Raw genomic sequence first — 25,274 nt, forward strand, 5'->3', positions numbered from 1 at the left:
AGGGCCCAGGGCTCCACCGGAGCTGCCATGCACTGAGTAAGCCGCCAGGAGAAGGGAAAGCGGTCCGAAAGGGAAATATATCCGTAAGAAAAGGCTGGAGCTGTAGCCTAGCCACGGGGATGGCGATAGCGGGTATTACCAATCTTTGAATACGATACGAGTTTGGCGTATTCAATCAACATCATAGCTAGCGACAACCCCTTCAATCGCGCCATCACGAACTCCCGCCCGCCCGCATAGAGCTCCAATCTGCTCCTCCCCGATCCCTCTACAGTCCTGCGCTTCTGCTCCGCCGTCCCGTCTCTGAATATGTCCCTTGTGCAATGCTGATTCCGCCGCTTGCCCGCGCCGCCTGTCGGCCGGGCCTCCCACGGTTGCGCCCTCAGCGGCTGCCCTCGTCCCTCACACGAGTCTTTGTGACCGGTTCCGTCCACCGAAAAGATGCCCACGGTCAGCGGGCGCCCTCTGCTGCGTCCAAGGTGCCTGCGAAACCCGACGCGCTGCTTTCTGAGCAGGTCGTGTCGACCCAACAGCAGCGCAAGGCGGATTGGGCCATCATGAAGGAAATGTCACGATATCTCTGGCCCAAGGACAATCTGGGCACCAGGGTCCGAGTAGGGCTGTCTGTAGGGCTGCTTGTTGGAGCCAAGCTGCTCAATGTGCAGATTCCCTTCTATTTCAAGAGCATCGTCGATTCCATGAACATTGATTTCTTGGCCGTTGGAGGCACGGCGTGGACAGTGGCAGGTTCCATGGTGATTGCCTGTAAGCTCGCCACGCTCCGGACAGCTATCATGCAGACATTTTGCTGAGGGGGGTAGATGGTGTTTCACGCATGGGTGCTACCTTGTTCCAGGAACTTCGTAATGCCGTCTTCGCCAGCGTTGCTCAAAAGGCCATCAGGAGAGTTGCCTGCAGCGTTTATGGTCATTTGTTGCAATTGGACCTGAGCTTTCACCTGTCCCGCCAAACTGGAGGCTTGACTCGGGCGCTAGACCGAGGAACCAAAGGCATTAGTTTCCTCCTTACGTCCATGGTTTTCCACATACTCCCAACCGCCTTAGAGATATCGTTGGTCTGCGGTATATTGGTAACCCACCCGTCCATTGTTGCTTGCGCCCAAACATCTAACCCCTTGTAGACATACCAGTATGGTGCACAATTTGCCTTGATCACAGCGGCTACCATGACGGCCTACGCCGCCTTCACGATTCTGACGACGTCGTGGCGCACCAAATTCCGCAAACAGGCCAATGCCGCGGATAACAAGGCTGCGACCACTGCAGTAGACTCGCTCATCAACTATGAGGCTGTCAAGGTGCGCCACACATGACTCAAAGCAGGGGCAAGATCAGAGGCTCACTGCATCACCATAGTATTTCAACAACGAGAAGTATGAGATTGCTAGATACGACAAGTGCCTCCAAGCGTACGAAAAAGCATCCATCAAGGTTGCAACATCCCTGGCATTCCTGAACACTGGGCAGAACATCATCTTCTCCAGCGCTCTGACAGCCATGATGTACCTGGCAGCGAATGGCGTCGCAACCGCGCAGCTCACTGTCGGAGATCTTGTCATGGTCAATCAGCTCGTCTTCCAGCTGTCGGTACCCCTCAACTTCCTTGGATCCGTATATCGAGAGCTTCGCCAGAGTTTGCTCGACATGGAAACCTTGTTCAATCTCCAAAAAGTCAACGTCGGCGTCAAGGAGAAGCCAAACGCGCCACCACTCAAGCTTTCTGCCGGTGAGATCAAGTTTGAAAATGTCACTTTTGGCTACAGGCCCGATCGCCCAATCCTCAGAAACCTATCCTTGACGATCCCTGCCGGAAAGAAGGTGGCTATAGTAGGGCCCAGTGGATGCGGGAAATCCACCATTTTGCGACTCCTTTTCCGCTCATACGATGTACAGGAAGGAAGGATTTTGATCGACGGCCAGGACCTGCGAGACGTCACCAAGGACAGCTTGCGAAAAGCCATCGGCGTTGTGCCACAGGATACGCCCCTCTTCAATAACACCATTGAACACAACATTCACTACGGAAATCTGGAAGCAACCAGGGAACAGATTGTGGAGGCTGCCAAACGAGCACACATCCACGAGACTATCCAACATTTCCCAGATGGGTACCAAACCATGGTTGGGGAGCGCGGCATGATGATTTCAGGTAGGCGGTTCCGTCATCAGAACAAACGATAGGTACCTGATGCTAATGCGTGCGTAGGAGGAGAGAAGCAGCGCCTGGCGGTATCTCGTCTCATCCTCAAAGACCCGCCACTTCTCTTCTTCGATGAAGCAGTATGTGCTCATCTCGCTTTGCCTCCTCGACTCCACTGATCACAAGACAGACCTCTGCATTAGATACCCACACCGAGCAGGCATTGCTATCGCACATCAACAGCATCCTGAAGGAGAAGAAACGCACTTCCGTCTTCGTGGCCCACCGTCTCCGGACCATCTACGACTGCGATCTAATCATCGTGTTGAAGGGCGGCCAGGTCGTGGAGAGTGGCACGCACGAGCAGCTTGTAGACAAGGCTGGCGTTTACTCGGAGCTCTGGAGTGGTATGTTGCCTGCATGGCTGTCTCCTAACCGCACTAACACCGTCACAGCTCAGGAGACTCTCTTCGCTGATAGCGGGGAGGAGGCGAAACCGCCAAGACAGAAGCTTGACGACCCCCAGAAGGTGCTAAGATAACGTCGCGGACCATGAGATATGGACCCACAGTGCAGGCTATTTGAGTCTGTATTTGTTGTTTTTGAGCCCTGGAATAGCTTGATTGGCTTCTGGTGATCTCCGCAAGTAATACCCCAGCCTAAAATCAACGGCCATATACGTACGTCTTCACCATTCTCCACTAATATGAAAACAATATACCCGGATGAAGGGCTCCTGATTATCCTATGGCGGCTACGAGGGCGTGGCTGAGATAGAAAACAGATGTCTCACCAGATATTGACCCAACATCAGCAGCGCCGATTGAGGCGGATTAGAGGACTCGTGCAGTACGTCGTAGAGCACAAACGACCGAAAAGGATATCAAGCTAAATATTTCCGTACCAACTCAGGTGGCTACTATATAATATAGAAGTGCAGTGCAGAATAGCATCGTGAATCGCCGTCATTAGTCTCGATTGATTACCCTTAAACTCCTTCTCGGGTTTAGCAATACACCCCGCGCGCCCCAGAAAGTAGGCTCTTGCCCAGCGAGCAAGTCCTCGGTAGAGCTCGAGCCACTACTCCTCCTCCCCAGCGGGTCGACAACAGATGCCGGCCCAGCATCATTGCTCATTCGCGCTCCTCCTGCGCTCGAGCTATCCGTCGGTGGGAACAATGCATCGCTCGCGTTCCTGTCACTCGAGTCCTTTCCTGAGGCAGAAGTTGCCGTTGGCCCCGTGGCACCAAGAGCGCCGTCCGGATGCTTCTCAGTTCGGGCAGCAGTCGCGGCGGCATGTGCCTTCCACATCTTGACCTGCTTCCTGTAAACCCAAGCACAGAAGGCCATATACCCGGCTACCACAGCAAACACCCCGGCAATGGTGCCAGCCACGATGGCACCTGTGTTTGTTCCTCTGCCGCCACCACCTGAACCACCGCCTCCGCTTACCTCGGTGATTACGGCTCCATTCGGACCTGTGACAGTGTAGGTATGTGGCCTTCCAGTCACAAGCGGACCTTCAGTCGGAGTCTGAACCGGTGCAGTCAGCGTTGCGCCACCTGTCTCCTTACCACCGATGACGGACTGGACAAGAGGTGGTACAGCGTAGCCATAGGAACCTTGCAGTCCAGCTTTGGCATCGAATCCCCGTTGGTTGGCCTGCTGGGCGAGCGGGTTTCCACTGTCTTTGTTCCCATCAAACGGCCGAAGTGCTCGTTCGCCGGTGAGGGCTGTAAATTGGTCGGACCACTGCAGGCTCGATGTATTGAAGACGTATATGCCCGGAGCATCACAAGACAGCTCTTGGCCAACATATCCACCAACCACAATCATCTGGCTGTCCCATATATGGCAGGTGTGGCCTGCGCGCGGGTAAGGCACAGACTGATCCGGTCCCATCTTAACCTCGATCCACGTGAATGACGGAACGGAGAGGATCCACATATCGTCGTATTGAGTCTGGTTTTTGAATGGCTGAAGATTTTGCCCGCCAAACATGTAGATGTTATACGAAGAACCACTGTTTCAACCTGTCAGCGAACCATATCCGGCACTATCGAGGTCAAGTGACGTACTCAGCGGCGGCAGCTACCACAGCACAAGGGTTGACTCGGTACTGAGGTTGTCTACCGCTTGTGCTCTGCTTGTACCACTTTGAAGTGGCAATATCGAAGACATCAATGACGTTCATTTGCGTCTGTAGACAGTAAGCAGACGACACGTAGAAGAGGCTGGGTCGGCATTGACGTACAAACGACTCGTTGACTCCACCGGTGAGTCCTAGCAAGATACCTTCTTCACCAAAACCAGGTATGTACACTAGAAGGCCGTCGGCTCGTTCGGGGAAACCGGCCGTATCCTGCAGGCCACCTTCGGTAATGTTGCGATAGACGCCCTCAGGACCGGCTGTCTTTCCGTCCTCGAGGGTTTTGACCTGTTTATTGGTATACCCGGGGAAGGTAAACTCCAGTAGACTTTTCAAGTATACCCGAGGAACTTGGTTGCTCCAACCTTCGGTGGTAAGGAAGTCCAAGTGACCGCCAAAATACCATCCTCTCCCAAGCGTGGCGACACCAAAACCGGCTCCCTCGGCAGAGCGGTGAACTGGCTGGCCGTCATCCGGCGCATGCTCACCTGCGGATGTCTTGGGTTCTTTATGTTCGACCCATTGATTGGACCCGATCTGGTACTCCCAGGTGGAGAAGGCAGTGGGCGACGCTTGCGGGTCGTCCGAGAATTCTCCCCCGTAGAAGAAAAGTGAGTTGAGCGAACCCCAGAGGTAACCCTAGTAGGCGTGAGTCTCAAACACTGAATTACAGTACATGTCTTGATCGCTTTACCATTGATACTTTGGGCGGACCCGAGGGCCGTGGGAGGCCCCTCAGAGATGGACTGCTGATTTGCCAGGACTTTGTGAGATCAAGAGCCAGGAAATCATTAGCTAGCACTATTAGTGAAATGGTAAGAGCGTCACGGAGTATGCAAGTACGTACTCCATGTGTTGCTTGTCTGCTTGGAATCGGTGGTCGACCGGCCGCCGTAGATGTAGAGTGTTCCGTTGACCACGGCAGCTGACTTTTATTAGTAGCCCGTGCGGTTGGGAGAAGGACGGTACCTACACTGATGCGCCCACCGTTTGCAGACCTGAGTATTCGTGTCTTCTCGCTTGCTAACAGTGGCCTCACGCGCATGTGACGGGATAGCACTTGCTCTCGCTCCAATTGAAAACAAGGGATTGGTGTGCAAGATAGGCAGCACCAATATCAGGCCCAGCACGAGCAAGGCCAGCCGGTGCGCCTGCGGGCTTAGGTAGGATAGTGGCCGCATATTCGAATTTGCAGATGTTGCCATATCCGCCAAAGCCGGTCCCAAGGCCTCGTCCAGGTCACTGTTGTTGGCATCTTCACCCTCCTCGTCCCCGAACAGGCTGTTTTGGCTTCTGAACCGTACTGTTCGGCTAGGACGTATGCTTTTCGGCGTGCGGCGCGATATCAGGGTCGGAGCCGGTGAACGTTCGCGTTGGACAGTGGCTTCGTCAACCAAGCCAACTTCCATGAAGACTGATTTGCGACGCTTGGGAACTTCCATTTCCAGATGATCCAGCGACTCGCACGTCTGTACTTCCCACAACATGATGGCCGAGCGGCAGCGTTGAGCGAAGCTTAGGGATAGCTGAGAGATAGCTGAGAGGCAGGTGGACAAGGGTCTTCCTTCAAACCAATTATGCTATCAAGATACGAAGTTCAGGATTTCGTCACCAGTACAGAGAAATTGCTTGGTAGCACTGTAGAGTTTGGGATAACACAGACAGGTGGAAAACGTGAACAGCGTAGGTTGCACGCGTCGATCAAGTCGAATGAACCACGGAGTAATAATAAGGAGAGCGACAGCCAGGCCCATGGCCAGGACAACAGCAAAAAGAATCAGGACCATGGTGCGGCGATATGCTGGAAAGAAGGGGGAACGTCATGAGGCAGCCCATCATGGTAATGATCGAAGCCTCTCGCTGGACCGGCTGGGGTTCGCATTGGTGGGGCCGGCAACGGTCGGGCACATATATTTCAAAGGTTGAAGGACCCTGGCGCCAACCGACGTCACCTCACCCGTGCACGCAATTCAAACAACAGGTTGATGATGGTCCCCCACACTCCATCTTCAAAACTGGGTTGATTGCCCATGGAAGTCCGTGTTGCGGTCGCAGCTGCGCCTTTGATTCGGCCTGTCGTCTTTCCGGATTCTGCATGTCGAAAGGGGTCTCTTGGATTCTCGTCTGCATTCAAAGGACTCAGTCACCGTGTCCAGCGACTGGGGGCGACGTACTCCAGACAATTAATGACTGACCTTGATGCCGAACAGCGTACTGTGTACGTGCAAGCAGGACCTTTATGGAGAACTTCGGCTGCCACCCCGCATTGGTCAGCCTCGCTTGGTCGGTTGCCCCACGGATTCATCTCGAGGCTCCCTGCACAGGCTGTCTTCCCTCTCCACGGCTGTTTTCTTCTCTGCCTTTGCTGCCCAAGCCCAGGGCGGGTCACCGTCGTCGTCAAACTCGGCCCATTGGAAAAAGGAGCAACCTTCTTGCCCCGGGATATAATTGGTATGGCACATCCACATGTACCTACCCCGTGTCTCCTTTCGTCTCATGACGCAGCGCAGCACAGTCGGAATTCCACATTTGCACCTTGGTGTGTACTTGGGATGCAGATTGTCCTTATAGCTCCTATAAGTGATATTAAGCCGCTTGTTCCCCGCCAGCGGATGGGGGTCGATGGCCTGAGCCGGAGCGATGGAGTGTTTCCACTCCTCCTGCATGTCTGCGTGCATGACTAGGAGCGAATTATGCGGGAGATGGATGGATATTTGTCCCTGTGCATCGGCGAGCGAGCCGTCCTCTTTCCGATGATCTTCGTCTTCCGCAACAATCTTGCGGATCCGGAATTCGCGTGCCACACCCAAACTCAAACTCCCAATAACAGCCCGGGGTCCAAGGTAGGTAAGCTGGTCAGTATGATAGCCGACGCTCTCATGGGGCCCGTCGTAACAGTTTACAAAGGCAGTGTTGGCACGCCATGGCTCGGGGGACTGATATTTGAGCTTTCTGCCGTTGGGATAAAAGTCGCGTATACGACGTTGGATTTCACTGTTCACAGCCTCTTCAACCTTCTTGGATGCCTTGAGCATTTCTGGAGTGCTCTGGCGCACGTCCTGCATGCGTATTAGACGGAGGAGGCTCCAGAGGGAATAATATCACGAGGACCACTTCAAACCTACCTCGACCTTTCTTCCATCATAGATATATTCCGCCTTCTGCTCCTCCGCGTCGGACAGAGAGTTGACGTAAAAGCAGAAGGTATGCGGACTTTTGACCACTCTCTCAAAGAGCTGGAATTCCAACTTGGAGTAAGTCGGAGCTTGTTCAAGCAACTCGAGCAACAGTGCGTCTGCTTCATTGGCAGGAAGAAAGTTGTGAATAATGGAGCATGGCGTATGAGCTTCGATGTCCTGCGGGTCATACAGGTGAAGAGTTCGCCCTTTCCTGGTCCGGGGCCGTTTGGTCACTTCGGTGTCGCCTGGCGCGATCCCGTAGGCAGAGAGCGACGACTGGTGTCCGATGCGCGAGGGTGCGGGCTTCCTTGTGGGAGAGAACGCATGATCGCGACCCAAAGCCACCGAAGCTTGCTGGACAGAGCCTTCGAAATGGATAAGCGCCTCCAGGAGTACGTCTCCATCGAGCTGTGGGTGTAGTGACGCCAGCAATGCCAGCTTGAGTTCAGTCGAGTCCTCGTCTTCGGCGGTAGGCTCGGGGCTAGGCGAGAGTCTTCGGCGCTTGCGAGACACGAAGGTATCCATGGATCACGGTGATGCGGGAGAGGGTGCTGGAACGCAGTTCTTTTTTTTTTCGCCCAAGGTGCCCAGGTGAGGTGAGGTCCAGCCCTGGAGATGACGGCCTTCCGCATTCGGCTGGGCGTCAGAGCGCGACGTGTGGACAAAAACAGGATGATTATTTAGAGGTGTCGGTCCTCCGTAAGTTATACGGAAAGGTCCTAACTAAGCAGCTAGTTACGTGCTATGTACGGTGCTAAGTAATCTACGGGAATCACCACAGACGGGAGCACGCGAAGTCATGTGCTCTTGAGCCTCGGCCCCGCGGTCTACGCTTCACCAGCCACACCCCATCCCACCCGTTCAACGTTCAGCAGTTTGCTCGCTGCACCCAGGAGCTTGCTCGTCCAATTCCTCCCAGCGCTCCCCATGCTTCCACCATGCTTGAATTCCGTACGCAAGGCTTCAATGGCTACAGCGTCAAGTACTCGCCCTTCTTCGACTCGCGCATTGCCGTTGCCGCCTCCGCCAACTTCGGCCTTGTCGGAAATGGCCGTGTCTACATCCTAGGCCTCACCCCCAACGGCATCGTCGCCGAAAAATAGTACGTGCTTGCGCCCGCTCTACAGCCCAGGACGGGCCCTATAATCATGCAATAGAGCGTTAATTGAAGGCCATCCTATAGCTTTGATACCCAAGATTCGCTCTTCGATACGACCTGGTCCGAGACAAATGAGCATCAGCTACTTACGGCCGGCGGCGACGGCAGTGTGAAGCTCTTCGACATTAACCTCTCCGAGTTTCCCGTCCAATCATGGACTGAGCATGCCCGTGAGGTGTTTTCGGTGCATTGGAACCTTGTTTCCAAAGACACATTCCTCTCATCCTCATGGGATGGCACCATCAAGATCTGGAACCCCAATACCGCGAACTCCCTCACCACACTTCCAACACATTCGTGCACATACTCTGCCCAGTTCAGCCCCCACTCGCCGACAATTCTTTCGAGCGTATCCAGCGATTCGCATCTACGCATATTCGATCTGCGGACGCCAGCCAGCGCCTCCAACCACCTTACTCTGAACATACCCATCCACACTCCCCCGAAACCCCGTATGGGTGCAGCGGCCCCTGTAGGCATTCCACCGTCAGAGGCTCTCACTCATGATTGGAACAAATATCGTGACACCATCATTGCCACTGCTGGCGTCGACCGCTTGATCCGGACTTTCGATATTCGTGCACCTGCTCAAGGGCCCATCGCTGTGCTAGCGGGTCATGAGTACGCTGTACGAAGGATTACATGGTCCCCGCATCTCTCCGACATCCTCCTATCAGCGAGTTACGATATGACATGTCGGGTGTGGACCGATGGCAGTGCAATGGGCGCGGGAGGTCCCGCGAAGCAGGAAAACATGCTGGAAGCTCAGAACATGATACTCGGCGGTGGCAGGGAAATGGGACGAATGGGTCGGCATACTGAGTTCGTCACGGGCGTGGATTGGTGTCTCTTTGGAGCCGAAGGGTGGTGTGCCAGTACTGGCTGGGACGAGCGTGTGCTGGTTTGGGATTGCAGGGCCATCATGCAGTGACACCTTTTTATTTACCCAGAGGAAAAGCTGTGATACCATAGGTCATGGTGTATTGCACCTACATGCGGCGTTCGGTCGGGTATTATCTGGGCTTTGTCTAACCATTTCCGCCTGTCCACATTGGCATTTCGACGTGCCTGGGTGGGGTTTGCGATGCTCCCCACCATTCAACGATGATATTTACAATCCTCATCTCCGATTCTTACAGAAATATCTTTACAGATGGCTGATGATATAACTCATGGCCCTCATTTAACACAGGGTCGTCATGGCTCCAAATCATAGGGGAGGTGGTATTGCCGATACCCAAATCCTTCCATGGTTACCTCATGTCCCAGGCGCTCGAGTTCGGTCCATACTGCAGGATAGTGCTGCTTGATCCAATCCTCAACTCGCTTTTGCTTCTCGATATTGATCGTGGCATTGTACCAATTACCAAGCCTGGAAGAATCAGACTGACGGCCCCAAGAGATGGATGCAGAAACTTACATGTCGAGGTCAGGCGTGAAGCCATATTCCTCCTCGGCATGCTCTACGAGAGCCCGAGCCTCGTCATGCCGGAAATTGTTTGCAATAGCACGCAGGTATGCCACAAATATGCGCTTGTCGATATCCACGTCCATCTGTTTGAGCCTCCGCCATAGAGCTTTGGCGCGCTCATCTCCCCAAGGCATGCCCTCACATATCTTGAAAGCAATGGCAATGCTGTTGTAGGTGGGACCTTCTTTTGAATTGACGATATCCGCCCAGAGCTCAAAGGCTCGCCTATTGTTGCCTACCGCTGAGTGTGCCAACATCAGGGCGTTCCTCATCCGTGTATCCAGCTCGACGGTTAAATCGAGTTTGAGTTGATTGACGACCAGTTCCAGACTCTCAGCGTCCTTGAACTTGGCAAATCCGGCAAAGGCTGCCACATAGACGTCGCTATCAGCGCGAATCAGCTCGTGAGTATGGAAGCGCATGTGGAAGAAGACGTGGCAGGCCATGTCCGAGCGCTCCCGGGCAAAGAACTCCTCCATGAGGCGAAGTCGTACACTTCGAGGCGTCTCAGGGAAAATCTTCCTCGTCATCTGGTATGTATGCCAGGCATCCGCCGTGCTATTCCGACGATCGAGCGTAAAGTTCACGAGGGCGTCTCGTACAACTTCGCGCTGGCTCGGGGAGTAGAGGTGTACGTGGACTTGCATCAAATCCAGAGCATCCTGCCCCTCTCCTCTGCGGAGATGCAGCGTACACAGCGCCGCCACAGTTTCCGGTTCCAGCCATGACTTCCTCTGATGGAGATCGTCAACGATTGACATGATATCGTCAAAAGTCTGCTGCTTGGAGTTGCACATGGCACGAATGAGCTCATTCGTGACCGCAACGGAGCTTTCATCCTCGCTTCCTTGGAGGCCATAATATGCTGCCTTTGCGCCATCAACGTCTTTCGCAGCAAGGCGATATTGCATCTGCATAGTAAAGGTCTTAGCGTTCAACAGAATGCCGCGTTTCTCGGCAAGGGCAATATATCGTTCAGCCGTATAAGGGTCCCGCTTGGAGATGGAGAACTCCACTAGCGCGTTAATGGTGTCGATATCGGGTTGGATTACAGGTACTGAGAAATCCTTTTGTCGTGCTTCGTTGTTTCGACGGACCATGACATCCATCATCCGATTCACTTCGTCCACACCTTTTCCGATGGCTGCAGACCACACAAAGATCGCATCCCAAGATGGCTTATCGGGCAGTTGTTTAAGCAGGGAAGCTACAACCTGCTGGCCAAAGGACAGATCATCTCCCAAGGCACAGACCTTGAGGATTGCGGCATACGTGCTCCCGTGCGGTTCCGCCTCGATGCCGTCCGCTAAGGAAGTCACTGGTTGCGAATACCAGTGCTTCGCTTGCGCAAGGTTGCCTCTCTCGCCAAAAAAGGTTACCAGCACGCTTTGCATATCCGCAACGAAGGGGATCGAAAGGGTCGACATCAATTCTGCTGTTCGCAGTAATTCCTCTTCATTATTCTCACGAACAAAGCCGCGAAGAATAGCAGTCCATACAGTAGCAATACAAGACAACCGTGCGAAGGTCTCGGATTGGCTCGGTCTATACAATGAAGTAGCCAGATCTCTTGCTTCGGAAGTTGCGCCGTATAGGGTGAGAATGGCGAAGAACTGTGGTTGATCCGGAAGCTCGTTCGCGCTCACTGCCTCCGACGATCCCAGTTCCCGCTTCACCTCACATCTCTTACGCAGCTCGTCATTAAGAAGCTTCGCAAGCTCCAAATGCGGCCCTCCGCCCGTCTTAGGAGGCTTCTCGAGGCTCTTGAACACCTTGACTATGTCCTTTGTAGATAACCAGGGTGAGCCATTGTCGCGCGGACTTCCTTGGAGATATCTGAAGGCGTCGCCGGCAATGATGATGTGGAAATCCTCGCATCTCCGCCCTTTCAGGGGGAAGAACTCCTTGAAAGCTGCAGCCACCTCGCTGGGAGGTGGAGCGCGTGCTGACGTCTGCTGAGCGCGGGCTACTTCAGCTAGTGTATCAAGGCCCGGAAGCAGCTCTGCAGGTTTGACTTTGCGTTCTTGTTTGAAGATATTGAGGAAGGTTCGACGCTGCGAGGTGACTACCGGCCACCGAAACCCATTCTGCAGCACGATACGAGGAACAGTCGAGCGCTGGAGGCAGCCGCGGTACAGCAGTGGCTTGTTCGCAATGATGCTGCGGAAGACGACACGAGTAAGCTGTGACGGCATGACAGGACGGGGTGGGCCGGAGGAGGGATTGCGACGCGGAGCTACAGATTAACGGGCTATGTATGCAGCCATGGAGAGGATTGCGATGATGGCGCGCGACAGGCGAAGATGCGACGTATAGGAGGGCGTGCGGCGTGCGAAAGAGATCGCACTCGCAGAAAGTCGTCGGCAGACGTGAAATTGTTCCACGGCTGCCAAGCCGCCAAGCAATGGACATTTGGAGAAGCCGCAACCTCTCGAGTCTTTGCGGACAACACTTGTTTGAGGATACCTCTGTCCAGCGCTACCCGCAGCTCGCCATGTCGCTGTTTCGAATATCACAGCGAGCCCCAACCGCCCTTGGGCGACGCAGCGCGCGTTGCATATCCTCCTCAGCCTCCTTGCGCGCCGACCAGCCCTTGACTGACATCCTCGATGTGCTGCCCGGAGCCCGCTCTCCCGCACAGAAGCATCCTTCGTCCCCTACGTCCCAACAACCAGGCCGGTTCTCGCCCCTGTCATTTGCCCGGCAGGCGCTTCCAGCGAAGGGTATGAGAGAGCAGATGCAGCAGTTCGCAAAGGCCGAGGACTACACGAAGCAAATGTGGCGCCCATGGAAGTCGGGCGATGTGTACGCACCACACGATCTCTCCGGAGCGGAGCAGAAGAAGTGGAAGACGGGTCGCACTGCGCCTCAGACCGACGCATTCGATGTGCTCGGAATCAACCCCATCAACGAGTATAAGGTGAGCAGAGCCCCGTTGCCGAGTGATGTTGAGCTGACTGGCTTCAGAACTACACCATGATGTCGGAATTCATGACCGAGATGGGCCGTATTAAACATTCCAAATTGACTGGCCTGCGCCCTGTAAACCAGAGGAAGATTGCAAAGGCCATCAGAAGAGCGATTGGTCTCGGTCTAATGCCTTCTGTCCACAGACATCCACTTGTCGTCAAGAACAGCTCGCCGACGAGGTTCTCTTCGTAGTTTGGGGGCGCATGTACGATCATCTGTGCTATCTCCCGTTTGGATTTGGGAATAGACCGCATTTTTCAGGCCTTTTTTTTTTCTTTTTTTTTTGTTGCATGGAAACATTCAATGGCAGTGAAAGTCAGGACTGTGCCATGCACCCTGTACATTATCATCTTGTCCGTTTTTCGATACCTCTACGATTTGTTTCTCTTTACCATGAGACTTTCAGACATCATAAAATATCACACTGTTGGTGATGAGTACACATCGATGCCAGATGGACGTTAACAAAGATTTGCCCACCGCTGTGCACTAATGGGGTAGGATGACATTGGATATGACTACTTGCAAAACATGATCTATAACTGAAAGGGTATATATCCTCTCCCGACACGGCGGGCTCACTACACGGCTGTGACCTTGGGGCACCAGACCAACACCTCAAGTCAGAATTATGATACGGAAGACTGAGATTTCACAACAAACTTCGTGCCTCTTCTCTGTTCGGGTGGACCAACTGTAACGTCAATGTAGACGTTACCTCCCACCACCCATTTCATATACGGTCCCAGTGGGAGGATCTCTCGTTACAACTGGGTCCGGCGACTGTGTCGGTGTCGGTGTCGGTGGCACGCCGTTTGTCGGTGCATAGTACGGCGCTACATATGCCGGAGCGGGTGGAGGAGGGCTGGGGGCGGGAGACTGAACAGGCTGCTCATAGGTGTATGCAACCTTTTGATCGTACGGTGCCGGGGGAGGAGGAGCCCCCGGCGAGAAGTAGCCATGCTGTGGCGGGGGTGACTGAGGAGGTCCCGGTGGCGGCATCATAGGCGGGACTTGCCCCTGTTCCCCCATCTGAGGATTGAATTGAGCAGCCGGGGGAGGTGCGACTGCGTTGGCACCGACGGCAGGGTTTTCGACGGGTTGGCGTTTGCGTTTCGCCTTGAGACAGAAGAAGAGGATGATGGATCCGACGGCGAAGAGAAATGCGATGCCGGCAATGGCAGCGCCGACGATAGCCCCCGTGGAGACCTTGCTCTTCTTCTTGCGTTTCCCTCCACCCCCTCCGCCACCTCCAATGGCGACTGGGTCAGTCTCCTGGGCAGAGTCGGACTCGGTGGTGAAGGCGAGGATATCGGAAAGATCGGAAGTGAAATCAAGCAGGTCGCTGGAAACGCTGGTAAGAGCGCTATCCGTTACGACGTCATCTTCGCTCAGCGTAAGCAGGGAGACGGACGTGAAGGACGAGAAGAGATCATCACTGGCGCTGTAGTAGATGGTTTCCACGGAACGACTGGAGGTCTCGACACATCCAAAATCCTTGACGTCGTTGGAGGCATACGTCCAGGTGACGCAGTATGGGGCAGCGGCCCTCGTGCATTTTCGGACAAAGGTGTTGAGCCGACAATCCGCGTCGCAGGCACTGGAGCTATAATACTGGTCGTAGTCGACGCAGCTGCTCGCCCAGCCGCATGCTTGGTGGTCTGAGCCGTCGCAGCATCCTGCCATGCCGACTCCGCTGGCCGTGTACAGCGCGCATGTTCTTCCAACGGAGCAGGTAACCCAGGAAGCTGACAGTCGTTAGCAATCGGCAATGAACACATTCATCGGTCGGTGGAGTTACAGTAATCGCGATCGATCCAACCGCATGTATTTACACCGAAGCTGCGTTGTCGTTTCTGCAATTCCGAAATTGACGGGCCGTGTGTCGGCTTTGGGGTGAAGCCATTCAACGCCTTGTCAGGGCCGACATCTGTGGGTGCAGGGCCACCAAAGGCGATGCAACTTGCTGCGGGCAGAAGCGGAATCAAGCTGAAAAGAGCTCGTAATAACTGCCGGTCGAGCATCTTGACGGGTACCCTTCCTCCAGAGGGTCAGGAAACAAAGAGGAAAGGAAGAGTGTGGAGTAAGGAAAAAAGGGACCCAACAAACACCAGGCTCCGCGCTCTCTTCGCGTCCTCGCGTGGGAGCGAGGTCAACTTATTGGAACTCGACATTGTGAGTAGCTTCATCGAGCTGAAAGCGGCGCAGCAACGAATACGAGTTGTATCATGAGCTAAAGGTCGCCGTCTGGAGAGGCGTCGAATCACCTCACCCTCAGGGACTAGGGGTCCAGATGGACTGTGGCTGGAGTGGCACAGTGTTCTAGGTATCCCGAACCCGAACCACGTTTTGGGCAGAATTGTGTGTGTTTGTGGGTGTGTTGTGCATTTGAGAACCAATTGCTTCCAGATGACCCGAGTCGGATGCATTTCTTGGCCATCTCTGGAGTCTCGTATTTATTGCGAGCTTGTTGAGCCTTTGAGGGCTGAAAAACTGTCGGGCATCGACCTATCGCAGGGGCGCTTTTGGGGGCGCCCTGGTCCCGCGCCGTCAGAACTTTGCTTTGTTGAACGGGCAATTTTACTACTCGCGTGGGATGCAGAGGGGTGAATACGTGTGCATTGACACTGACACTTCCTGTTGCACAACCGCTCATTTGCACAGTTGCGCTCAAAATAGTAGCATCATTTCCTCGTGCCATGAAGCTTGGGTAGAAACTGTGCCAAGTTATGATTTGATCGACTTTCTCGCGAGCCGCATGCTGGCCAACAACTTCATTCAACATCACCTTCAGACGGCTACACAGTATGGTGGATGGATCAACATTTCGGTGCGGCACCTGACGCGGGCGCAGGTCCGCCTTCCTGCTTCTTCAGCCTCTCGAAGAGCTGCACAAAGGCCGCTGGCTCTTGGGCGCCGCCAATTTCAAAGCGGTCATTGATTGTGAAGTTGGGGACGCCGGAGATTCCTTGCTCGTACGCATCCTGAACCTCCTTGTCGACTTCCGGTCCCCCTCTGCCACTGTCCATCCATTGCTTCACTTCGGTCTCGTCGAGCCCAGCCCGGACGCCGATCTGGATCAGCACATCCTGCGAGGTGATGTCCTCCTGGTTCTCAAAGTAGGCCGCAAAGAGTTCTTCAATGACCCGAGTCTGGACCGCAGGTGATTTTGTCTTACCCAGCTGGACCAGTCTATGCGAGTCGCGCGTGTTTCCAGTCTTGCCGCCAAAGACGAAGTGGATGTCTTCGTGCTTCCCGAGCTCAATCAACCGTTCCCAGATCATGCGGGCGCGGGCCTCGCCAAATTTGGACTGATAGTATTTGACCTTGTCGATGCTCCTGGGTGCGTCGGGATTGAGGTAAAAGGGAAACCACGTCGTAGAGAAGCTATCATTGGACTCGGGATGCTTTTGTTTATACAACTCGATGGCCTTCTCTAGTCGCTTCTTCCCGACATAGCACCACCTGTAACGACGGGTCAATATATTCAGCTACGCCCTGTACGCTGGCAGCTCCAGGCACCTGGCAGGGTTTACTTACGGGCACACGGTATCCGAGACGACTAGCCTGCATTTAGCATCCGATTAAAACAAGCCTGAACCACACAACGCTCACTTACTCTTGATGTCGAATTGAGTCATTCTGCGTAAACTCTGCCTGAATGCCAGATTGACCAACGTGGGGAGAATGTAAACGTGCGACGTTGTACTTGTAACCGTGGATCTTGCTTTGTACTGCTGGTGTACTATGTATTATGTCGTTGATTACAAATCGCACGCCATCACCATCGGAAGGAAACCGAGGTTGAGCTTAATCCGACGTCAGGGGCACTTTCCATCACAACCTCGACTCGCCGGCTCCGACCGTCGACAACAAAATGCGACAACCGACCAACAAGATGACGGTGGACAGAAGATACGGATGGACTCTCATCATCTGATAGATACATCCAACATGGTTCGTGAGTTCCTCTCTCTCCCTGCATCGCCTTCGGGATCTCTGCACCCATACGGGTGACGCGATATCTTTCGTCCCATCTCGCCTCTTCGCAATGCAGACGCATATTCGTTATCTACATCATTCCAAGGTCGTCTTTGATGGCGAGTCGAATGGGAGTTGTGAAGGCGTGGCCTTTTGCTCCGTGTCTATACCTTGTTTTGTTTGTTTTGTTCTACGCGTCCTCCTCATTGCTCTGGTCTTACAATGTTCATCCACTTTTTTTTTGGGCATTTGCCGCTGCGCGACATCTTATCTACTATGCGCATATTTTTTTTTTTCGAGGCAGACGACTGGAAGAAGGCCAGACGGGCTTGGATGCATCCCGGTGCCTTAAGCAGTCGTCATGCGAAGAGGATGTGGAGCGGATGCTCATGTCGTTTTGATTTTGCACATGCTCGTTTTGGAGCTGACGTCATGATGCAGCAATCGAATAAGCCTACGCCGAGTGAGCGGACATTGTGTGAATACAATGTTACCAGTACTATGGTGGGCACATGTTGGCGGCGGCCTTGGAGCTACAGCGACAAACAGATGGATCCAGTATAGCCCCCTTGTACGGCATCCCCTGAGGGAGCCTTGTAGATATCCAGCTCGTGTGGCCGTGCCGAGATGCCTCCGGGTTGTTTTGCAGATGCCTCACCTGTAGAAGGTAATGGAGGTAAGCCGTTTCTGTATACATTCTTGTTCGTATCATCAGTGTCTCAGCCCTTAATATCTCCGCTGTCTTCTCCCTCTCGTCTTTGCGCGTTGTATTGCGGCCATGCCTGCTCTTTCACTCGCGTCGCCTGTCACTTTCGTGTCCTCACAACCACAACAACAGCAACAAACACGTGCATGTCTGCCCGCCATCATCCACCGCATACATAATCCTCCCTGCAGCATTTCCTAAAACCCCCCTCATCGTCTATATAATTCCCTTAAATCCTGCATATTACATCAAGCGGCCAGGAACGGCGGAGCGGCAGGATCGCAGCCAGTACTAAAACAAAGGCCCACAGGTGCTGAGTTCGATCCCCGGGTCAAACTCCAGTCCTTTCCTGGTCGGGGCATTCACCATCAAAAAAAAATCGGTACCACGGTTTTCAGGGGTGAGTCTAGCCTGCAGTGTTGGGGGGCGCTGCCTAGGCGGACTTTCTGTTTTTGCCATTTTTTTGTCCCTCTTCTCACTTTCTTCTTCCCCCTTTGGTGGCAGAGGTGGGGCGGCTGATGGGAGTGGGCTTGTGAGGTGGGCAGGTGGGCATCTTCTTGCTTTTTCGCTCGATTGCAGACTGCGCTCAGTATCTCTCGACAACGCATCGCCATCTTGACGCTAGACAACGGTCGCACTCGAAGTATATATGTATACATGGAAGGACCCAAGGACTCCCACCAATAGAGGCAGAAACTGCTAGAACTCATGCTCTAGGTTAAATGTATATATATAATCAAGCACGTAGCACGTAGCAAGTGAAATAGGTAGTGGTATCTCACATTTACCAACACCACGTCAAATGCACGTTTGCCTCACCGCCCTTCCACCCACCAAACCTTGAGTTGGCTTCACGCGACGACTCAACAACAAACAGTCCATGAACTGCGTGCATCCAGACTCAGTAACCAAGGAAAACCCATCTGCCAAAGTGTCTGTTATGTGCATACGGCCTTTCAGAGAAAGGTCAACTGGTGGTGCCTTACAAGGGTTCAGGCCATCAATCTTCATGACTCATCCCTGGCCAGTGACGATGAGATGGCATTGAACAAGGGATTTCAAAAAGGACCATCACCCGGTCAATGGAAGGGGTTTAGCTTACGTGGATGAGAATCACAGACCTCACAATACGTCAATCACATCACGAGAGCATCAAAGGAATGCACAGCAAGAACAAGATTCACCGGCAGAAACAATCTCCTTTGCATTTCATCCCTTCCCAGGAGGATCAAGCACCAAACCACCAATCAAAAAGAGTCGCCATGCTCGCTCGCTAGCGGAAGAAGAGGTACAAACGGGGTGATACAAGAAGTTAAAATCCATGTATACCTTCACATGCGTCCCTGTGTGAACGTTTGCATATGATAGATTTCCAGATCCAATCCCAAAACGTCCCCATAATGTCCCAGTATATCGCCCTAGTTCGAAGCCCTAGATTTTCCGTTGCCCCGATGCTCCAAATTGCGTGTCCAAAAGAGAAAAAGAGAAACATGGTTTCGACGCCTCATAAAGTGTTCGTTTGCGTTCGTTGTTCTAAGAAGAAGCAGCGTAGACCTCGCCGATAGGGGAGAGGCTGTTGCCGGAGATGAGCTGGTTCTCACCGCTGCCGACCATGAAGTAGGAATAGGCGTGGACCTTGTCGGAGTCGTCCATGTACTTCATGGCGGCGCGGAGGAACTTGGCCGAGTCTTCGGCCGTGGAGCCCGCGTTGAGGCCGAACTCGGTGACCCAGACGGGCTTGCCGGTCAACTTGGCGGCAGCCTCGATGTGAGAGATGAAGCGGTTGACGGTGCTCGCGTCGCCCTCGCCCTCCTGGAAGATGTCGTAGAAGTGGACGTTGACAGCATCCCACTTGGCGCCAGGGCAGACGGCCATAAAGTTCTTGTACCAGTCCAGGCCCCAGTTGGGTTTGTCGCCAGCGTTGGTGACGGAGGGACCGACGATGGTGACGCCGGGATGGGCACTCTTGATGGGGTCCATGTACTCGGACCACCTCTGGCAGGCGGTGGAGGGATCCATGTTGGCCTGGGTGGGATGATCGACCTCATTGAAACCCATGACGGCATCGGAGCCAGCGGCCACGGCCTCATCGACCTTCTGGAGCCACTGCGAAGGGCTCTCATTCTTGACCCAGGGCAAGGGAACGAACTTGATGCCCTCTGGAAGGTCGCCCATGGGAGAGGAGGACCAACTGTAGGCCCAGCTGGCCTTTCCAGCAAAGTTCTTGCAGAGCGCAGCATCATTGTACGCCAGGCCGACCTTGGCTACGTTGCCGCCTGATGGGGGCGCCGGGGAGGGCGTCTCGACGGGCTGATAGGCCTGCTCGGAGGTGGTTGGGTTCTCGACACCCTTGTTGGGCAGGCTCACGCTGACTTTGCCTTCCTCGACGGTGGACGTGGCTGGGGCGTCTGGAGTCGGGGCGGGGGGAGCCTGATATCCACCGGTGGGAGCGGCAGCCGAGGAAGCCGGAGACTCGGAGGCAGGTGGAGGAGGTGGTGGAGGGGCTTGATATCCGGCCGTGGGAGCGGCGGCAGGAGAGCTGGGGACGACCTCGCCAGCCGTCACGGTAACCGTGAGTTGGTTAGTGGCCGTGACGTAGATGGTTTCGGGGCCGCAAGCTGAAGAGGCGGACGAGGCATGGCTAGGAAGGGCGGAGCTGGGGATCTCAGGCTGGGAGGACTGTTCGGGGAGGGGGCTGGCATCGAGGTAGATGGTGGAGACGATGGTGGTAGTCGACGTGTAGGTCTCGTCAATGGTCGTGGTCTTGTCGTCGGGAACGACGGCAGTGCCCGTGGGGAAGGCCGTGGTGGCATTGGAGGGGAGCCAGCCGCCCGTGGGATAGCGGGGCTGTTGGGCGCCAGGAGTTCGGTAGCCGGCCGAGGGCGTGTGGTACTTGATGTGACCATAGTGGGGGACGGCGGCGGCCGTGGAGACGAGAGCCAGCAGGGTCAACTTGAGGGAGGAAGACATTGCTGTTGCTAGGGGGAATGGTGTTGCAGCTTCGAGCGCAGGAAAGGATTGCGTGTTGTGGAAAGCGGTGAAGGTCGGCCGACCAGGGCTACTGCTGTTGGGCAAAAACGAGGGATTGTCAAGGACGACAAGGAAGAATGAATGAAACGAGCACAAAAGCTCTGGAAAGGAGCGAAAGCAACAGCACCGCCGGGGAGGGTTTCAAAGAGTGAGGGATGGAGAAGGGGAGAGGGAGAAGGGGCAGGTCGGGGGGTTTCTATACGAATTCAGCGCGGGCAGCAGCAGCCAGGATCAGCAGTTAGGGTGGAGCCGGGTGGAGCCAAAGCGGAGCCAAGCGGAGCCAAGTAAGGCGATGGCGCAAGGGGAAAGCAGCCAATGAGGGTGGCGCACCGGGCCAGGAACGGCCTTTGTCGCCGTTTCCGCGGGCGCCACCGGTTTCAGGTGCTCAGCAACAGGAACCGGGAAATGTTCTTGGCATTGGGTTATCTAATAGTACGGAGTACCGAGGAGGGAGTACTGTGTCTACGGAATAGCTGTGTGTTGTCATGAGTCGGCCCAATGTGTGTCGCTCTGCGTTGTCCCTCCGTGTTGGCTGGCGGCGTCGTGCCCACAAGAAGAGTGAGATTGCTTCCTCTGCGACCCTCGATGGGGTAATACAGCATCTCTGGGCCAGGCCCACAGGAAAAAGTGTTGCTGTTGAGAAAGAGTTCTCACAAACAGTGGAGATGGTCTGGCCGGTCTGGCCTGGACCCCCGGCGGCTCCCAACCTTGGAAGGTTCAGAGGTTCAAACTGGAGGTTGCGCGGCGTGGCACGTGCGCCGCAGTGTTCAATGTTCCGAGCTGACCAGTTGGCACATGGACGACGACGCGGCCTTTGTGTGTTCCTGCGTCTGCAGGCTTGTCACATGTGCACGTCTCACTCATCAGACGCTGCGCTGGTACGTATCCGTGGAAAGAGGAATATCGATTACCTGCCATCGATGGAAAGTTGAACAAGCATCAATGGATTCTTACCCGCATCCGGATTGTGCACTCGTTGCCCGCAGGAACCCGGCCGGTGGAGAAAGCTCATTCTTTCGCATCATTCGCACCCCTGGCCTTGCTCCGCCTTCACATGATTCAACCTCGACACCTGCACAACCTGGGCAATTTCCGCAGCCCCACCCTACTGGTACTGGTATTTTCACTCTTCGCCTGCCGTTATCGATAACCTACAAGTACACTATCGATAAGCCCCATCTCACCCCCTGTCATTTACTTGAACTTGTACACACCACCCAAGGACCAACTTCTCGACCCCTCTCTGTCCACTCCTGCCACCTAATTGCATCCATCATCATGTCCCCACATACTTGTAGTTTCCCCTGGAGATGCATCATGTGCTGCGAGCCCTGGCTCCTTAACATACCCCCACTTAGGATACCTGCTGTAGCTACATGGTCCTTGAAGAAACATGTCGACAGCACATAGCGCCCACCCAAAGCCGCCCAAGACACCTTCCCCCACCCCTACTCCGGTGACCACCATGATGCAACGCTAAACATGACAAGACCAAGTCCATGGGAGCAACCCCATCAAGAGCGACCATTACGCCAGATACCGATAAGAGTCCACCGCCGCACCCTCGATCCGCTCCAGATACTCTCGTTCAATCAACGACTCGATACGTTTCTTGATCATCGACACTTCCGGCCGGAACTGCGAAGCCAGCTGGTGCAGCGTCTCCACCACCAGCTGCTGATGCGACAGTTCTTTGCGCTGCCTGTCATGGAATCGTCAGTGCCTGCTGCTACTCTGCCAAGACGAGTCTTCACCACTTACTTCATGATCCGCACCACGGCCGCCTCGATGCAGAATCCGCGCGAGTCGTCGTTCTTCTTCTCCGTCTCCCGTCGCTCGCGGTCCGTCTCCACCTTGTTCCCGCCCGACACCACCCCCACCTTGATCTTGACAAATTTGCCGCTGAAGCCTTCGTTGAACGAGAACCGGTCCGTCGCCTTGACATCCTTGGACATGGGCTCCTTGATGAGGATGCGCGTCTTCGGTGCCACCGCGAGCGATTGCAGCGTGCGCACCAGCTCGTTTGTGGCTATGTTGGTCTGCGCTTGAATCTCCTCAAACGTGAGCGACTGCAACGCCGCCATGTCGTTGAACAGGAGCAGGACGACCATGGCATACGTGGATACGTTGAGCTCGTGTCGACGTTCCTTGAAGGTGCCGTCCTTTTGCGGCACCTTCGGGAATACGGCTTTGATGTCCGCCGATCCCATATTGGCCAGCCACGTCAGTTGCCTTCCTGAATGCTTCTCGCTGTAGTACTTTTCGAATCCTCGCTTGATGCGCTCAATGGCCGGCGGGAAGTTGCATTGCGTGCGCCTCGAGTCGCCTTCCTCCGACGGTCCCATGCTTTCCAGCGGCCACGTCATCGACGTCAACACGTTGATCGCAAGCTCGATCCTTCGGGGATCCTGCTCGCCGAGCCCTTCCACGTGCCGCTTGAACCCCGATGTCAGCTCTTCCGAGATGGTCATGTCCTTGAACATCGCCTCCAGCTTCATCGTGAAGTTGTTGCCCAGCTCAATCTTCATCTTCCCAATCATCTGCCTTTCCACGTCGTTGCTGATCGACTTGTTCATGAGCAGCCGCCGGCAGAGGTGCTTCTTGTAGTAGCGTTCAAAGAGATCCTTGTCCTGCACGTAGCGCAGCAGCGTGATGGCCTTCTCCAGCACAACGTCAATCTCCGTCTCCGTCTTGCCCTTGATCCCCTTCTTCATGTTTTCGTCAATGAAGAGCGATATGTATTCCGAGGACCGTGGAAAAGTGGCGCTGTTGATGAATTCGGTGAAGCTCTTCGTCATGGCCGTTTGCATCACATTGTCTTTCTGAAACGCCATTTTCCAGATGGCGTCGAATTTGTCCTTGAGCTGAAGCACATCTTCCACCCACTTGATCGCGGCAACCGTCTGCTGGTTGGTGCTCCTCTCTGGTGCCGCACCCTTGCCCTTATCTCCATTGTCCGGCGCAGCAGCAGGTGCCTGCGATGCTGCTATGGCGGCTTCGTTAACCTCGTTGCCCATGGCAATGATGCGTTGCTGCACCGCCTTCGTAAGCCCCGATTTCTTGTCATCCACTCGCGCATTCAGCGCGTAGATGAGGTTGAGGTCTTGGAACCGATCATTGTCGATCATGAAGCGCACACCGCTCTCCATCTCCACCACCTCCGAAAGCCTGTTCCGAATTAGCTCGTCCTCCACGACCTCTCGTATCAACGGCATTGTGCCTTCCGAAAGCGTCGATTTGCACCGCTCCTCCTCTTCATATAACCTTCGGCTTGCATGCCGACAGTATGCTCCAGCGTCCGCTTCTCGAATCAAAAGCTCCGACTCCTGGCGGTAGAACAGGCGACTTCGCTTCAGATACTCCTGCTCATACGCCGTGTTGTATAACCGTTCGTCTGCCGACCCCGGCTTACTATCGTACAAACTTTCCAGCATGAGCACCGAGGACTTGATCAGGTACTTGTCGATCACATCCCCATCTCGCTCCATTTGTATCTGGTCGAGCATGACGTCGCATAGCAGGTCCAGGACGGATCGGGATTCGCTCTCCACGATCGGGCTTCTCAGAACGTCGTCACGGAAGAGAGTCATGGCCGTGGTATACACGGGTGGCCGATGGGTCTCATCGCAGTAGGTACGGTTCTACACCCTTTTAGCCATACGTTCAGTAGATGCCTAGCAAAACACTCACCATGTACATGAGAACGTCCGAAATCATGCTCAGGCAGACCTGATGGTGACTCCATGCGTCATTAAGACCTTTGAGAAACCTTTCGCCGGCCATGCGCCGTTCATTCGTCGTGCTGCTGAGACCTTGGGCGTTCGCCAGCATTTGAGGGGAGTAATGCTCCTTTATCGATTTGCGGACCTCGGTGACGAGCCATTCGTGCTCAAAAGCGTTGACCCGTTTGTAGAGATCGTCGCCCCTCTTTTTGAGTACTATTTGGTAGGCTTGACGGTAGAGCTCCTCGTACGAGAGCGTCGAGGCGTTGCGTGTGTGGATCTCTAGGAATGCGGCAGAGATCGTCGTCCACAATTTCTCGAAATCGAGGTCGTTGCCTCCAAGGCCGTGCTGCAAAAGCATGCTGTTAGCGAGTGGCGGAAGTGGTGGAGGGATGCAGCATCGAAACAGCAAAGGAACGTGAATAGTATGAGCGCTTAACTCACCCTTCGCGGCGGCCGTATCCTCTGCCTTCCCCTGCCTGCTATCATCTTCACTGTTGGCCGGATGCGGCCGTCTGTCCAACCTCTACAGAACGTTGCCGAGGCGGAGGCGTGATGATGATGGCGGGGACTGGCGCATTCACCCGGTACGTCTGGTGAGTGTGAGTTGTGAATGAGGAAGATGAAGGTGAACCAGGGGAGAGGGCCCCGCCGAGAGAGAAGAATTGGAGTTCACAAAAAGGGCCGGAGTTGCAGTCCACTACCACGAAAGGCAGTTCCGTGGGGGACGTGAAGTTGAAGGTTGCGG

At 54.6% G+C, this 25,274-nt stretch overlaps 11 protein-coding genes across 11 annotated transcripts; 3 read left to right on the plus strand and 8 right to left on the minus strand.

Annotated features, from left to right (window-relative positions):
• The first annotated feature begins 199 nt into the window (after positions 1–199).
• Positions 200–3,099, plus strand: EI97DRAFT_435633 (iron-sulfur clusters transporter atm1, mitochondrial precursor). Its single transcript, XM_033798906.1, has 7 exons — positions 200–765; positions 822–1,090; positions 1,142–1,318; positions 1,377–2,169; positions 2,227–2,300; positions 2,351–2,567; positions 2,616–3,099. The coding sequence occupies exons 1-7, from the start codon at positions 324–326 to the stop codon at positions 2,699–2,701; spliced, it is 2,058 nt and encodes a 685-aa protein (XP_033651524.1). The 5' UTR covers positions 200–323; the 3' UTR covers positions 2,702–3,099.
• Positions 3,100–3,128: 29 nt separating this feature from the next.
• On the minus strand, positions 3,129–5,750 carry EI97DRAFT_382589 (kelch repeat protein-like protein; the record flags this gene model as incomplete). The annotated part of the gene is made up of 6 exons (XM_033795863.1): positions 3,129–4,182; positions 4,238–4,359; positions 4,414–4,947; positions 5,003–5,103; positions 5,156–5,233; positions 5,282–5,750. The coding sequence occupies 6 exons, from the start codon at positions 5,748–5,750 to the stop codon at positions 3,129–3,131; spliced, it is 2,358 nt and encodes a 785-aa protein (XP_033651525.1).
• A 552-nt stretch (positions 5,751–6,302) lies between these two features.
• EI97DRAFT_435635 (uncharacterized protein) lies at positions 6,303–8,060 on the minus strand. The gene is made up of 2 exons (XM_033798907.1): positions 7,434–8,060; positions 6,303–7,367 (listed from the first exon to the last, which is right to left on the minus strand). Exons 1-2 carry the CDS (start codon positions 8,010–8,012, stop codon positions 6,579–6,581), a joined length of 1,368 nt encoding a protein of 455 aa, XP_033651526.1. The 5' UTR covers positions 8,013–8,060; the 3' UTR covers positions 6,303–6,578.
• A 157-nt stretch (positions 8,061–8,217) lies between these two features.
• Positions 8,218–9,928, plus strand: EI97DRAFT_403322 (peroxisomal targeting signal 2 receptor). Its single transcript, XM_033796503.1, has 2 exons — positions 8,218–8,589; positions 8,671–9,928. Exons 1-2 carry the CDS (start codon positions 8,426–8,428, stop codon positions 9,575–9,577), a joined length of 1,071 nt encoding a protein of 356 aa, XP_033651527.1. The 5' UTR covers positions 8,218–8,425; the 3' UTR covers positions 9,578–9,928.
• EI97DRAFT_495699 (complex I intermediate-associated protein-like protein 84) lies at positions 9,429–12,459 on the minus strand. The gene is made up of 2 exons (XM_033802447.1): positions 10,067–12,459; positions 9,429–10,018 (listed from the first exon to the last, which is right to left on the minus strand). The coding sequence occupies exons 1-2, from the start codon at positions 12,310–12,312 to the stop codon at positions 9,844–9,846; spliced, it is 2,421 nt and encodes an 806-aa protein (XP_033651528.1). The 5' UTR covers positions 12,313–12,459; the 3' UTR covers positions 9,429–9,843.
• Positions 12,460–12,854: 395 nt separating this feature from the next.
• EI97DRAFT_382378 (ribosomal protein S18) lies at positions 12,855–13,279 on the plus strand (the record flags this gene model as incomplete). Its single annotated transcript, XM_033795852.1, has 2 exons — positions 12,855–13,037; positions 13,085–13,279. The coding sequence occupies 2 exons, from the start codon at positions 12,855–12,857 to the stop codon at positions 13,277–13,279; spliced, it is 378 nt and encodes a 125-aa protein (XP_033651529.1).
• A 272-nt stretch (positions 13,280–13,551) lies between these two features.
• Positions 13,552–14,873, minus strand: EI97DRAFT_141378 (uncharacterized protein). The gene has a single exon (XM_033793202.1). It carries the CDS (start codon positions 14,771–14,773, stop codon positions 13,802–13,804), a length of 972 nt encoding a protein of 323 aa, XP_033651530.1. The 5' UTR covers positions 14,774–14,873; the 3' UTR covers positions 13,552–13,801.
• On the minus strand, positions 14,811–15,223 carry EI97DRAFT_435639 (uncharacterized protein). The gene is made up of 2 exons (XM_033798908.1): positions 15,193–15,223; positions 14,811–15,124 (listed from the first exon to the last, which is right to left on the minus strand). The coding sequence occupies exon 2, from the start codon at positions 15,109–15,111 to the stop codon at positions 14,869–14,871; it is 243 nt and encodes an 80-aa protein (XP_033651531.1). The 5' UTR covers positions 15,112–15,124; positions 15,193–15,223; the 3' UTR covers positions 14,811–14,868.
• Positions 15,224–15,778: 555 nt separating this feature from the next.
• Positions 15,779–16,796, minus strand: EI97DRAFT_435641 (thioredoxin-like protein). The gene is made up of 2 exons (XM_033798909.1): positions 16,628–16,796; positions 15,779–16,552 (listed from the first exon to the last, which is right to left on the minus strand). The coding sequence occupies exon 2, from the start codon at positions 16,369–16,371 to the stop codon at positions 15,907–15,909; it is 465 nt and encodes a 154-aa protein (XP_033651532.1). The 5' UTR covers positions 16,372–16,552; positions 16,628–16,796; the 3' UTR covers positions 15,779–15,906.
• A 2,157-nt stretch (positions 16,797–18,953) lies between these two features.
• EI97DRAFT_435644 (uncharacterized protein) lies at positions 18,954–20,957 on the minus strand. The gene has a single exon (XM_033798910.1). It carries the CDS (start codon positions 20,742–20,744, stop codon positions 19,308–19,310), a length of 1,437 nt encoding a protein of 478 aa, XP_033651533.1. The 5' UTR covers positions 20,745–20,957; the 3' UTR covers positions 18,954–19,307.
• A 1,374-nt stretch (positions 20,958–22,331) lies between these two features.
• On the minus strand, positions 22,332–25,249 carry EI97DRAFT_423421 (Cullin-domain-containing protein; the record flags this gene model as incomplete). The annotated part of the gene is made up of 4 exons (XM_033797112.1): positions 24,971–25,249; positions 24,495–24,875; positions 22,566–24,445; positions 22,332–22,506 (listed from the first exon to the last, which is right to left on the minus strand). The coding sequence occupies exons 1-4, from the start codon at positions 25,013–25,015 to the stop codon at positions 22,332–22,334; spliced, it is 2,481 nt and encodes an 826-aa protein (XP_033651534.1). The 5' UTR covers positions 25,016–25,249.
• Positions 25,250–25,274: the final 25 nt, after the last annotated feature.

The sequence above is a fragment of the Westerdykella ornata genome (assembly GCF_010094085.1).
Source record: "Westerdykella ornata strain CBS 379.55 unplaced genomic scaffold EI97scaffold_23, whole genome shotgun sequence".
NCBI lineage: Eukaryota > Fungi > Ascomycota > Dothideomycetes > Pleosporales > Sporormiaceae > Westerdykella > Westerdykella ornata.